Source organism: Morus notabilis, unplaced genomic scaffold, assembly GCF_000414095.1.
Source record: "Morus notabilis unplaced genomic scaffold, ASM41409v2 Scaffold535, whole genome shotgun sequence".
Classification (NCBI taxonomy): Eukaryota; Viridiplantae; Streptophyta; class Magnoliopsida; order Rosales; family Moraceae; genus Morus; species Morus notabilis.
In genome coordinates, this window is record NW_010367018.1 from 670478 (window position 1) to 685628 (window position 15151).

The 15151-nt window shown below is 34.1% G+C and overlaps 1 protein-coding gene across 1 annotated transcript; it reads right to left on the reverse strand.

Annotated features, from left to right (window-relative positions):
- Nucleotides 1-12944: 12944 nt before the first annotated feature.
- LOC21404774 lies at nt 12945-14096 on the reverse strand. The gene has a single exon (XM_010111745.2). It carries the CDS (start codon nt 13872-13874, stop codon nt 12990-12992), a length of 885 nt encoding a protein of 294 aa, XP_010110047.1. The 5' UTR covers nt 13875-14096; the 3' UTR covers nt 12945-12989.
- Nucleotides 14097-15151: the final 1055 nt, after the last annotated feature.

Consider the following 15151-nt stretch of genomic DNA (forward strand, 5'->3'; position numbering starts at 1 on the left):
TGTTATATATATTGAATTAAGAATATAAATTCGTAGTCTGTGTTCTTATATTATTGGGCAGCTTCATTAGTTGAAATTAGATACATGGATTTTTACATATTTCTTACTTCTTAGTGGTACTATGATGTAATGTGTCTTTGTCAAAAAAAAAAAAAAAAAAAAGCCCATGTTTATGACATGCATGTGTAATACCAAGTCTTAATAAATGAGGAAAAATAAGTCATGATCTAATAATATAAAATTAGTGGAAATATTATAAAATATGCCATGAAAAGCTTAAGAAAGTATATGGGCCAATTTTTAGTTATACAAATTAATATACCATAACTTGTCAAGTTATGGTTCATAACCAGATAAGTTATGGACAAACTTGTCAAGTTATTGTTCATAGGCAGACAAGTTATGGAAAAAAAAAACCGTGAATTATGAAGTTATGGTTCATAACTAGACAAGTTATGGACAAAAACAGTAATTTGGCCTATTTATTAACTTATATAAACTATTGGTCTATTAATTTTAATTCATCTTAAGTCTTGGTATATTTTCCTCTTTCTCCCTAAAATTAGCTCAACAGCCTTTACATAAGTTACTTGATTATGTTATATTTATAAATTACACACACAGAGAGACACGGATATGCCGTTAGAAATTCTAAGTAAAAGAACTAAAAATTGGAAAATAAAAATTCATAATCGTGAAAGCTTATGTTGACGGTGGAATTTCGTCAACAGAAATACACATAATTACCGTCTAGTAGTCGGTTAGATTACCGATTAAATCGCATCTAAATAGCTATTCTATATCCGATTAAATTCAGTTAATAAAGTGCAATTGTTTGTGCATGTGCTTTACGGATTTTTCAAAATATGAAAGAAAATCAAAGAAACGATAAGAACATTAAGGATTATCGTGGTTCACTCTCAATGCAAAAGCTACGTCCACTTTGAGAAATTTCCATCTTTCTTCCTTCTTTTCCTCTCTCCTGATACAAGAAGTTCGGTTCTTTCTTATGCTCATACCAGTCTATCCCCTTCTCTCTTGGGCCATGCCCCTTTCACGTCTCACAAATTACATATTGGAGAAATCCGAGGCGAATAGTTTCTCTTCTGTTGCTCTCCAGTAGCCTATTGTCCTACTCATCTAGACTGCGGCTATATAGTGTTTTTCTGACCGTTCATCTACCAATTCTGCCCAAAATAGCGGCTCTGTAACTTCCCGTGTTTTCCTATTAGTCTATTTTGGACAGCCAATAGGCTGGTAATCATTTCTCCAGCCAATGGCTTTGTTTATACCCGCAAGTAACCTGAGGATTTCTCTTTTGTCACCTCAGGGGGTCTTCTCAGAATCTAGGTCTGGTAATTGATCATATGTGGCACTCTCTGTTTTCACTTTGCTTGGATAGCAAGTCTAGACGGAGCCTTCGTCGTCATTGATCCTCGCATAGGCATGACGGCCTACGGGGTTTTAGGAGCCATCTTCGCCGATGGCTTGTACATGCGAGATTACATTCTCCTTGTGCCTCCTCAGAACCACTGACTATGCAGCCGGTCCCTTCAGGGTAGGGTCAATCGTCTTTGCCATTTGAACAGTCAACTGTCGTCGTGGGCGCTGCACATTACAAGCTTGTTGTTCCTAAGTGTTTCTTCAAGGATTATCTCGAAGTAATGCGGGGCAATCAGAGTCTCTCTCATTACAAGATGCACGAGTCTTTGAAACAGTTGAACCTCAATCAACCAGAAAGTTGATGCTTCGACTGTCAGTGCCTATTTATTGTTTGGCGTGGCAGGCAGTGGCCACGTGGAGCCTATCTATCGTTTGACGTGACAACGTAGGTATTTTCCTATAACAGCTGCCCCCAGGTCGAGGCTTTCACTGGCCGTTGGATGAAATCATTGCTAATCCAATGACAGAGACAAAGGGATGCGAACGAACGGTGAGAGCAAGGGTGGGAATTCGAGAAGGCACGATCCAACGGTTCAGATACAACCGTTTGAAATGGAGACGCGACACCCGGCAGACACGAATTAAATGATGCGACTGTTGCCATACTCGGGGAAATAACTTTTGCAGACGCCATCATTGCCTAAAACCCTAGGGAAAAAGATCCTTCTCAAGGAAGCTAACTTAGAGATAAAATAGAAGTCTCATCAATAAGCTTGAGGCATCCCAAAGGAATGCCTTGATCTGGGGGACAAATGTTGTAAGGAAAAATCCCACATTCCACGTCAAGCACTAGATGAACGCCACGTGGCATGATTGGTGGATGAGAGGCCACGACAGCTCAGCATAGAGTATTTGCAAAATGAAACTCGGTAGAGGCCGACTGCAAGATAACGCAGGAAGTCGACCGTACAGAAAAGCAAGAGAGGCTAGGTGTCGACCATACAGAGGCATCAGGCAGACAAGAGGTCGGCCACTTCAGGAAAATGTAGGCAAAGACAGCATGATAGGTGCCTGAGGAGCCGATTACACACAACCTGAGGAAGAAACTAAATCTGCAGGATATCTTACGTGACTTGTAAGCAAGTAAAGTTGGCAAGGGAGCAGGGGAAAGATCACTGTTGACTGGCAGACACTCCACCACCAACGGCTACATTCAAAATATGAGATGATATGACATAAAGTAATAATGAAATGTAATGGTGGAAATGACAAAGGTTGAGAGGAAGTGAGCTAGTATATAGATGTAGAAATGGTGAGCTGAAAGGCTCACAACTCTTTAAGAAAGACCTGTATTCCGAGTTCACAGTGAAGATTTTTCCCTCCTCATAGTGAAAGTAGCTCTTATGTAGAAATGGTGAGCCGAAAGGCTCACAACTCTTTAAGAAAGACCTGTATTCCGAGTTCATAGTGAAGATTTTTCCCTCTCACAGTGAAAGTAGCTCTTGAATTTTAAGGGTGAACCAGTATAAAATTCTTGTGTAAATTTTCTCTTAATTTTCTTTATTCACGTTTTAATCTGTTTAATCCACACATTAACCACCGAAAATCTATTATTAATCCGTTGACGAATTTTCACCGTCGACAGCTGGGTCTCTTATCTAAATTATTTGGAGAAACCAACACACCATCTTAATCAAAGATTGAAGAACCATAGCTAAAACTTAAATAATTTTTTGTTGTCAACTGCTATGTATACGTGTGTGTGTATAATATCTGTTCTACGTACATGAATGCTACACTATAACGGATATGATCATAATATACTTCAAACTTTTATATACAAAAACCGGTGATTATTGTTGGCGGTGATTTTTTTGCAATTATATTGAAATATGAAATTAGAATAAAAGTTAATGGTAATGCCCAGTATCATTCATGACAGAGAACACTCACCAAACTGGTTTTTAGTGTCAGAATGATATGAACCAAAAAAACCCAGTTGCTCTGAGCTTCCATAAGTTACAACTTACAGATGGATAGAAGGAACACCAACCTAAGGGAAAACGACAAGGCACCAAACAATTGAGCCCTCAGAATTCATAGAATTTGTCTTCCATTTTGGGTTTATATATAAATAATATGGCTTCGGTTGCTTGAGTAACTCTTGGTAGTGGGCATGTACACAAATAAACTAAAACGACAATATTTTACCGAAAAAACTAAAACGACAATATATATGGATAAGACCTTTCCCAATTATAGATTCGGTAGATATTCTGTGCCGTACAGCTGGCCTTTCCATAAGTACCAAGTTTTGCAATGCATGTCCCCTTTATCCTTTTTAAAGAAAAACTCTCTGTCTTGATCCCATTTCCATAATTGGCTAATTGCCAATTGCCGTGTCCCCTTTATCAAATTCTTCAACGACACCAAAAATGAGAAGAATAGGTGAGAACTCACCTCATGCCTTGTGGGCCATATTATATGAACAGTTTTTGTGGACATATATAAAACGATTTATGATTGAATTGTTTCTTTTATCCATAGCAGTACTGAACAAATTAATAATTGAGTTGGCATGGCATAACTTAATTATAAGATATGAGTACGTGACAAATAATTGCTTCTAATTATTCTTTTCTTTGTGATTCCCTCATACCTTTTTCCCTAGAGCTTCATGTATACCAAATGACATAAGAGAGCTTCAGTTGGTTATTCATTACTTCAACTTTGTGAGGGCATCATGATTTGATCGCAACTCTTGGACCCAATATACCAAGTGATTTTTTTTCTTAACATTTTAATTTTTAACGGACAAGATCCGGCCACACCTGTGAAAATGCATAATATACTTGAATGAATTATGGTTTTTTTCCTTATTGTTGTCACAAAAGAAAGGAACTTATACTTTTATTTTTTTATTTTTTTATTTTTGAGAATGAACTTATACATTATTGAACTGGCCAGGAAATAGATGAAAATTATTGAGTATTAGATTTTCTAAAAATGAAAAGCGGAAAATATTTATGATATAAAGTACTAGGGAGTAAATATATTAGTTTGCTTGAAACAATTTTTTTTTTTTTTTTTTTTTTTTTTTTTTTTTTTAAAAATTTAAAACATTTTTTTATAATAATTTTTTTAAAAAAAAATTTTTGGTTTTTGCTTGAAAAGCTTGAAACTACTTTTTAATAACAAGGAAAAATTGTTAAGAAAAACGAAATGAAGATTATACAATGACTCTTTCTTGGAAGTGTGTTAAAAGGAAATACACATGTGAGGCCGTGGAGCCCACCATATTTATCCACTATATGTTCCACCTTAAAGGGTCCACCATGCACGGTGGGAGTCAAACTTTGAGTTTATGATTCATATTTTTTACGTACTATTTGTTCTTCTTTATTTTTGCTACGGCGTTTGGCACACTATAAAATACACACTGCTGCCTAATAGTGACAATTTCTTGGATTTCATTATGTCTTTACTCATATAAAATCTTCAATTATTAGTACTTTTAAATGTTGAATAATAAATATTGGAAGCTCTTCTAACAATTCACTATCTGCTTCACTATCACAATGTCGGAGACCTTTTTGGTGTTCAGCGGCTCCTAAAATATGAGAGAAAGAACGCACATCATTTTAAAGGCAACAATGATTTTCATTAATTTACTTAGGTCATTCACCAAACATAACCAAAAAACAAGAAATAATATTTCTTAATATACCAACACATGCAAAGCACAAAATTAAGAGTCGGCAGTCTGGTATTTTCAAAACAAATGTGGGGGACAATTGTTGTTTTGCACAAGATTTGTTGCTATTTTATGTTACTTTGATGGATATTATTTCTTCCTTTTGGGTGTCATGATAGTTGACTAGAGAAATTTAAAGCCTCTTTATTTGTCTAATTCCCTCCTTAATTATTCTCATATACAGCCAACTAAATTAGCATTTCCCCTTTAAAAAAAAAAACTATGTACTGCGGTCTTCTCGTCTGACCCTTAAAGAAATACCAAGAAAGCAGAATTATATATTTTTTATTGTCTTTTTTTCATTATTTATTTATTTATTTATTTTTACTTTATTTCCTTACAAAAAAATTATAATGGTAAGATGGACCCTCGCATTTTGGCATATATATTGAGTTATTGACAGCTAGTGGGCAGTACCGGAAGGGGAAAATCAATGACAAAGATAAGGGACAAGAATGTTACTTGCTCGAGTTTGGCAATACCACGTGACTAATTAACGATACTCCTTAAACTTAAGAAAATCAAACTGGGAAGTGAACACGGCCTTGAGTTATGCCAGATTTTTTGAATTAAGCTCCGGCCCTTAATTTATCTTTATTCAAGTTCAGCCATAATTTAAAAAAATTAATAAATAATATCTTCTCTTTTTTTTTTTTTATAAATTTTAACATGTTATAACTTTTTCGTTTTAATTTCAATTGAGATGATTTTTTTTCTATGCGTTCACAACGAAAAATACGAACAAAACCTCATCCATATACCCAACTAAAATTTTCCATCGTCATTGAATTTTTATAAGAATACTATCTAAATACAAACTCAATTTTTTATCAACTCAAACACAAACTTAAATAAATTCTCAACACAAACTATAACTCAAATGTACACAACTAAATACAAACTCAAGTTACAACTTTATCTCAAGTTATAACTCAAATTCAATTCAAGATCTACACGTAAGTCATTTAACTAAAAAATGCAACTGAACAAGAATATATCAAGATATTAAATAACAGTACCAGATTAAAACTGATGAAGTCTTTTATATGTAAGATGGGTAGAGTACTTTATAATTAGAATAGAGATAGAATTTAGAAAGAAGAACATAATATTCAATAAGAGAAATAGAACTAAAAGAAAAGGAATTAGATGGAGAATATGAATACAAGAAGAAAACTGATAATCTTTTAATATTCATTAATCATTGAACTCTAAATTAAAATTAGAAGAACACTATTAGTTATTTATAAAAACAAAAATAATAAAAAGACAAACACAACTAAAGCTATAATATATCCTAAGATAACTCTTATAGCACAACAAACACTTATAAGTATGATAGATAAAAGTTAAGCTCTCTCTCTGCGATTTTAACGTGGTTATGCTATTGCAGCATTTTTCTTTGCAAAATTGATTGCTAGAAACTTTATCTCTTTTAACTAAGAAAATTAATTATTCTAGGAGGTAGGAAAGATATGAATATTAGTAATATTTGATAACCTCTGTGGTCCAAGAAAATAGAAACAATTTTCGTTCCTGAAATTTTTTTGAGTGGATGGGCCAGATTTTGGTAATTGTAAGGAGAAGAAGGTTAATCTGCAAAACAAAATAATAGGGGATTTTAATTTTTAAAAAAAATAATTGGGGATTTTTATAAAGTACCAGGAGTAGGTGGCATGTCAAAAGGGAAAACAAATAATTGTTAAAGAAGATCAGCAAAAAAATAAAATAAAGTCCCAATAAATAAATAAATAAATGTTAAAGAAAACTTCTTTTATCCCTTCTGCTCCATAATTCCCACAACAAGTGGATAAGAGCAAGCTGCTTCATTGCAAAGAAGCTTTAATAAATACAAAAAACTATAGCCTTACAGACACTCCACATCTCCACAATAAAAGGAATTGTTTTATGGAAAACCCACCACTAAAAAACACTTGCCTAGCTTTTCTTTCCTTTAACTTTGGTCCCACGCGGGGGGGAAAATGGAGAAAAGAAAAGAAAAACACTAGAAACAAAATGAGAAGGGGAAGGAATATGAAATGACAAAATAGATTATAGAAATTAAGAAGTTTTTGAGTCTTCTAAAACAAAAGCATAAGAAAAAGAACTGGATTATTTGGAGTTTTTGAAGAGAGTTTGACGTGTTCTTAAGAGAATAATATTGATGATGGGGGTGGTGGCACTTTGCCTATAGCCGTATATCATGCGGCTGTCCATTAGAACGCCAAAAGAAGAGAATATAAAGGCTTCACATAAGTGTACCCCACTGGTTCAGTGAAGGTAATTATGAGAAACCTAACTAAAAGAGATCTAGTTTGCTTTAAATTATAGCAAAAAGTTGCTTTATTTCTTCTGAGAAGATTATATATATTATTATATATATGCTTTAGAAATAATAAACTAAATGTGATTAAGCATTGTGGAATGTTTCTATAGGTATAGCATGATTATATGTTTATCTAATATTGTTTTGAGCACTTTCAAAAGCCATGAAATTCGCCTTACAAGGAGTACATCAATCATATGATCATCAAGACACTGGGCGACCGATATTCTTACTGATTGTTTTATTTTTTTAACAAATGTTCATTCATAGGCTTATGATTTGATTTTCTTTCAACTTTTTCCTAACTGCTTTAAAATATGGAATTGAAGGAAACAGAAAAGAAACGAGGTGAACCATTGCTATGGTTCATGCGTCAATAAGACAAACTTTGTAGACCATACGAAAAAGACAGGACAAAACGGTGAAGACTACCGCTTTGTTTTTATGAACTACAACCAATATCTCCGCCACAATGAAGGCGAGAGACATCTTTCCACTCCTTAAAGTACCCTAACAAGATATTTTCCTTAATTTTCCCAACAAAAAAAAAAAAAAAACCCCCATTGAAGAATTGCTTTTTTTACCTTTTAATTTCTTGTATGTAAACAAAGTACGTGTGTTTATAGATATAACCTAACGGTAAATCCACACATAACTCTCTTATAAGATGTAGAATTCAAATGTCCGACTCCAAATTCAAAATGGAAAAAAGAAAACACATCTTGAAACGAGCTAAAAAATTAGGCGCCAAATACAATACTCGCTAATTTATAGTCTTTATTAGAGAAAGTTACTTTATTACCGTTTTTATTTTATTTGCATTTATTTTCATAGTACTTCTTGCAAATGAATATTTTTCTTTTCCCTAATGTGTGAATGTAAATATCTTATCAACCACGTTAAATCTATTTGTTCTTTTATTATTCATTTCACTTTCTTATTTAATTATTATTCGTCTTAACCTAAAAAACGTAAAGGAAATCGTTCACATCCCTAACACCAAAGGGCACTTGCTTCTTAGTAAATCTCATATATGTGACTCATATTGTATCTACAATTAGAATATATGCTTTATCGTAAGGTCCATGCATTTAAAAAATATGGAAAGTGTTATGAATAGTAGTTGTCTATTTTAGTCAAAGTTACTATGCAAATCAGTTAAAGTTATTATTCATATCAGAATCTTATTGTGCAAATAGTAACCGTGAATAGTACTGAAACTTTTCCTATAAATAGAGCTTTAAGGCTCTTCATTTTATATATCTTCACAAGATTAATGAAACTCTCTCTAGTTTCTCTCTCTAAAGTTTTTCTTTTTAGTTTTACATTTTCTTAGTTTTCATAACACGTCATCATCACGAACGTTCTATTCGTATTGCGATTGTCTACATTCATTAATTCAAAGAAATGAGGCTCTAATCCAATTACAACCATCTACCTTAAAGTCAAAAGAAAATAGGTCCTAGTCTTAGTCCTACTACAAGTTTCTACCCTTATTAATTCAAGTGAAAGTTATCACCATGTCAACTCTTGCCAAACTGAGTTCGTTGCACTTGACTTTAGGGGAAAGAATTATATGTCTTCGATCATAGATGTAGAAATGCACCTAGAATCAATGGGTCTAACTGATACCATTAAAGAAAATAATAACAAGTCACCACAAGAAAAGGCGAAAACAATGATTTTCCTTCGTAAACATCTTGATGAAGGCTTGAAATGCGAATAGCTCACGGTTAAAGATCCACTTGTCCTTTGAAAAAGTTTAAAGGAAAGATACGACCACCAAAAAGAAGTCGTACTTCCCGCCACTCACGACGAATGGAACAATTTACGTTTCTAAGATTTTAAGAAAGTTAACGACTACAAGTTTGCCATGTTTAGAATTGTTTCGCAACTGAAATTTTGTGGAGCAAATATCAGAGATGGTGAAATGTTAGAGAAAACCTACTCCACTTTCCATGCATCTCACATTATCTTGCAACAACAATACCGTTTGCGCGGTTATAAGAAATTTTATTAGATAAACTCAGCTCTTCTTGTGGCAGAGAAAAATAATGAATTGTTGATTAAAAAAGATTAGTCTCGTCCCACTGGTTAAGCAACATTTCTAAAAGCTAATGCTGCATTCTGTAAAAATCTGGGACGGGGGCAAAATCGTGGTCATGGACGTGATTATGGTCGAGGTCGTGGACGTGATTGTGGTCGAGGCTGTGGTCGAGGACGTGGTAGAAGTGGTTATTACAACCTTTCACAAAATGACGTGACCCAGAAGAAGCGTCATGACAAAAGAAAAAATGCTTATGCAAGTTGTTCCCAAAATCTTGAAAATTCCTATTATAGATGCAGTACTAAAGGATATTGGTCTAGAATTTGTCTAACACCAAAACATCTTTGTAAACTTTACAAGGCATCCTTGAAGGAGAAAGAACATGAAGTAAATTTTAATGAATACCATGATCCTATAAATGTCTCAACCCATCTTCATGTCTCAGACTTCACTGATGACTTTACAGATAAGACTATTGGTGATAACTAGATAGATATATTGTGCTCTTATGTATTTGCATTGCATTTTGTTTTTGTATTGGATTTGTTCTATGTATGTTGTACTTCTTTACATAAAATCATATGTTATGTGTATTCTTAAAATTCATGAAATTGTTATGATATTGTTATTATTTTTGTGTGAAGCTTAATATGGCTGGAGCTAAGTTCAAAGTTAATACCAAGGATATATGTATTCCAGATAGTGGTACAATGCATACTATCCTAAAATCTGAAAAGTACTTCTCTGATTTAAAACCAGTAAAGACAATAATCAATACAATATCAGGTCCTGTACATCAAATGGAAAGATGTCATATAGGCTGAGTTAAATTCGCTTAATAAGCGTAAAGTTTTTGGAAATATTGTCTCAATGCCTGAAGCCATCAGGCTTATGGGATACAAATGGGTTTTGTTCGAAAACGCAATGAGAAAAATAAATTTGTAAGGTATAAAGCTTGACTTGTTGCATAAAGTTTTTTACAATGACCGGAGATTGATTATGAAGAAACGTATTCTCCTGTAATAGATGCAACTTATTTATACGGATCGCTTGATATTGATATTTATATGAAAATGTTTTATGAATTTAAGATGCCTGAAGTACTAAATTCAAAACCTAAAGATATACGTTTGATTAAGTTACAAAAATCATTATATGGGTTGAAGCAATCCGAACACATATGGTAAAATCGCTTAAGCGAATATTTATTAAAAGAAGGATATGTGAATAATCTTATATGCCCACGTATTTTTATTAAGAGAACAAGATATGGTTTTGTTATAATCATTGTCTATGTTGATGATTTGAACATCATTAGAACTCATAAAGAAATTCAAGAAGTTGTGATATACTTAATAGATGAATTTGAAATGAAAGATGTTAGAAAAATGAAATATTGTCTTAGTTTACATATTGAGCACCTTCAAAGTGGAATACTTGTACATCAATCAAACTATACTAAAATGGTCTTAAAATAATTTAATATGGATAAAGCAAACTCTTTAAGTATTCCAATGATTGTTAGATCACTTAATGTTGAAAATGATCCATTTCGCCCTTGCGAAGGTAATGAAGAAGTCTTTGGTCCTAAAGTACCATATTAAGTGCAATAGGAGCTCTTATGCATCTTGCTAATTGTACCCGACTAGATATAGCTTTTGTTACTAATATATTATCAAGATTTAGCTCATCTCCTACGTGAAGGCATTGGAACGGAATTAAGCATATATTCTGTTATCTTCAAGGAACATTTGATTTGGGATTATTTTATCCTAACAGATCAAAACAAGGGATGATTGGTTTTGCAGATGCAGGATATTTGTCAGATCCACATAAAGTCAGGTCCCAAACTGGATATGTGTTCACATGTGGAGGTACTGTTGTTTCATGGCGTTCACAAAAGAAAACACTTGTTGTCATTTCTTCAAATCATACCGGAGTTATTACACTCCATGAAGCAAGTCGAGACTGTGTATGGCTGAGGTCTATGACTCAACATATCCAAGAAACTTGCGGACTATCTATCAGTAAAGATCCAACAGTATTATTTGAAGACAATGCAGCATGTGTCGCTCAAATAAAGGAAGGTTACGTCAAAAATGACATATTCAATACATTCAATCAAGTAACAATGCAACATATCTTTTCACAAAAGGCACTTCCCATTACAGTATTCAGAAAGCATATCCATAGTATCAGAATGCGTCATCTTTGAGATTCATGAAGAAGGCCTATACATGTCAACTTGAGGAGGAGTTTATGTGGTTGTACTCCTTTTCCCTTATTATGGTTTTATCCCATTGGGTTTTACTAATGCGGTTTTTAATGAAGCAACATAAACACGTATAGATAAATGATGTACTCTTTTTTCTTTTGTTATGGTTTTTATCCCACTAGGTTTTTCCTAACAAGGTTTTTAAATGAGGCATCATGAATGGTGAACATCTAAGGGGGAGTGTTATGAATAGTAACTATCATCCTCAGTCAAAGTTACCATGCAAGGTAGTTAAAATTACTGTTCATGTCAAAATCTTACTGTACAAATAATAATCATAAATAGTAAATACTATGCAAATAGTAACCGTGAATAATGTCAAAAATTTTCCTATAAATAAAACTCTAAGACTCTTTATTTTATATATCTTTATAAGATTAATAAAACTCTCTCTAATTTCTCCCTCTAAAGTTTATTTTTTAGTTTTGTATTTTCTTAATTTTCATAATAGAAAGAACAATTTATTGTCTTTTTTTTTTTTTATGTAGTAACCTCTGAATTTGGAATTTGTGGCATTACATGCCCTATCTTTCGGGGGGACTCCACTGGATCAATGTAATACTAGAGACATTTTCAATGTCACAATCTAGGAAAACTAGGCAGATAACAACACATATTCACCGAATATCATCCAAAAGAATTTAATTAGATCAATCCGTTTCTCTCTCCAACTTTTACTATTCAAGCATTCTTACTTTTTTGGCCTTTTTTTTTTTTTGGATTCTAGAAGAGCGAGATAAAAGTTTATAATATTTTCCCTGAAAGAAAGGGTGCAACAGAATAAGAATTCATAACGAGTACATAACTGGAACCAATCCCAATACACCCACTACACCACCAACTATTAATTAGAAGAATATTATTCGTCGTCAATGAATTTTCTCACCAAGTTAAATAAAGCTCGTCCAAGTCAACATGAAGTAAAAGCATATTAAAAACCCATAATAAATATCTAAAACGTAGATTAACAAGGGAAAAAACACACGCATAAAGTTAATAATTTAAACGGATTTACGATTCCATGAAAATTCTCGGACTTCCTAGACGCCGGAGATCAAGAGGGATGATAAGATTGCTGTACATTCTCCAACTGCAGAATAACACGATCTAATCGGAAAAATACAGATGGATTAGCGTTCCTAATCTTTCCATAAACTACTGATTAACATATAATAACTATGGATTAGTGTATTTACTCAGTTTTTCACTGACAGACAGTGAGAGCCATATAACGCTCTGTTTTTCGCTCTTCCTTGTACTCTTCTCTCTGAATCCATTTTTGAGCAGCGATGAAAGCTTCAATGGTGCGATTGAATTCCTCATTGCTCAGTTGGTTCACTTTTCTCGATTTCTTCGCTTCTTCTTCGCCGCAAGACGTCAGTTTCCGATATACGTCCGTGTACGATCGCCGGAATTCTCTCTGTGACTGATCCATCCTTTTCCGTTCAAACCTCACCGATTGAGTCCTCTCATAACTCTTCACCAACGCCTTTTCGTTGTTCGTACAATCACAATCCGAAACTTCCGGTTTTTTGGGGTTCCGCTTCGCGTCGTTTCGGTTCTCGACAGGAGTTGAAGCGTCGGCATTCTCGGACGAGACGGTTTTCTCCTCGGCCGGACAGGTTTCCGGCGGCGGCGAGTCGTTGACGGCTGGAATTCGTCGAACAGACTCACTGTTGGTGACGAACTCGTCGTACAAGTCCGGTTGTTCGGATCCGGCGTCGTTTGAGATATGAATTTTTCCGGAGAGAGCATAGACGGCGACGATTATGGCGTTGAAGAGCGCGAAGACGAAGAGGTGGCTTCGGAAGACGGAGACGATCTCGCGGAGAAGATCGCCGGAGAATTCGCCGGCGATGGGAAGCCAATAGGCAGATGAGTGAGCGAGGAGGAAGAGTACGGCACAGGCTTCGAGAAACCACTTGAATTTTCGCTCGCGGCGGGATTTTCTGATGGCGAGGTCTTTCTCGGCCTTGACGTTGTCGATTTCGTGAGATTCCATGGTGGTTTCCAAGAAAAACCGGTAAATATTTTTGAAATTGTTGTTATCGGTTAAGCGAAGGGAAACGGCTCGCAATACGGAAAGCATGGTTTGTCCGTACACAGAGGAGGGATTTGGAAGAATGTGTTAATGGCAAGGAAGTGAGAAGTTTCGGCTGATTATCAAAAAGGGGAAAAAAAGAGAGAGAGAGAGAGAGAAATGGAAGATTTTGTGAGAAAAAGGGAAGGAGTGAGAGACAGACAGCTCTGGTTTTTTTTTTTGGTTAATTCAAAGAGTGTCTTTGTTGGGGTCGTCTTGAATTGGATGGTTTTGAAAGAGGGAAAATGAATATTTCTACACGGATATGGGGGTCTCCTTATATAGAGATTGGGAGGGTTAATTAATCACTAAGTCCCATGCCTATTAGCAAAATTAAATAGTAATAGTACTAATTATAATTTTATCAATTTAATAATGTTAATAATTTGTCACTCCCATGCACATGCTGAATTTTTTTTTTTTCTTAAAGTTGTTCCCTTTAACAATATTCATCTTTTAAATTCCTGTTGCTTTAACAATCAAGTTCGTTTCTGACAACTATTGCTATTTGAGAATGCAACTATGACACGAGAAAATATATTCTTACGTTTTCTAACATTCATAGTATTATGTTTTCTAAAAAATATATATATTATGACATAGTATAGCTAGTTCATTCGTAAACTGTGATTAAGAAGAAAAAAAACGATCGTATGTATAGTTTTAATTTAAGGAAAATTTTCACAAAACAATAGTAATAATAATAAGGAAACAAATTGAAAAGAAATCGTAGTGTACTGTTGACTAAAGCGTATATAAAAAGCAACAACAACGATGAAGAGTACTAAAAATATTGTAATATTTGTTTGAAAAAGAAAGAAGAAGAATATATACTGTATTTATTATGACATAATCAATATTTATTTACCTCTTTCGTGGGCATCACCAAGAAGAGACACAACGCATGTATTATTTTTAAAAAAAAAATAAGGATAAGAAAATCTACAATATAATCACGTTCTGGCGTCAAAATTGACAAACTATCAGAAGAATCAAGCAACAAACTTTAATGTTTTATCCTAAAATAAAGAACAAATCAGTAGTCAATTTTCTTTTTTATTTCAATTTGTAAGCCATCAATATCACCAAGGCTAATATAAGAGAATATAAGAAGAAAACAACCCTGTAATATAATAATGAGATGGGTAAGTGAAGCTGTGCGCAAGGACCGGACACCGGAACAGCGACCCCCACGCGTGGGTTGGCAAATTCGCTGATTGCAGGCCCCCAAGGGACACCCACCTACGACCGCCTACGTGGCATATTCTCTTCGACTATTTCTCTTC

Coding starts and splice junctions, on each gene's coding strand:
- LOC21404774 (XM_010111745.2), bottom strand. CDS start 13,874: ATGCTTTCCGTATTGCGAGCCGTTTCCCTTCGCTTAACCGATAACAAC.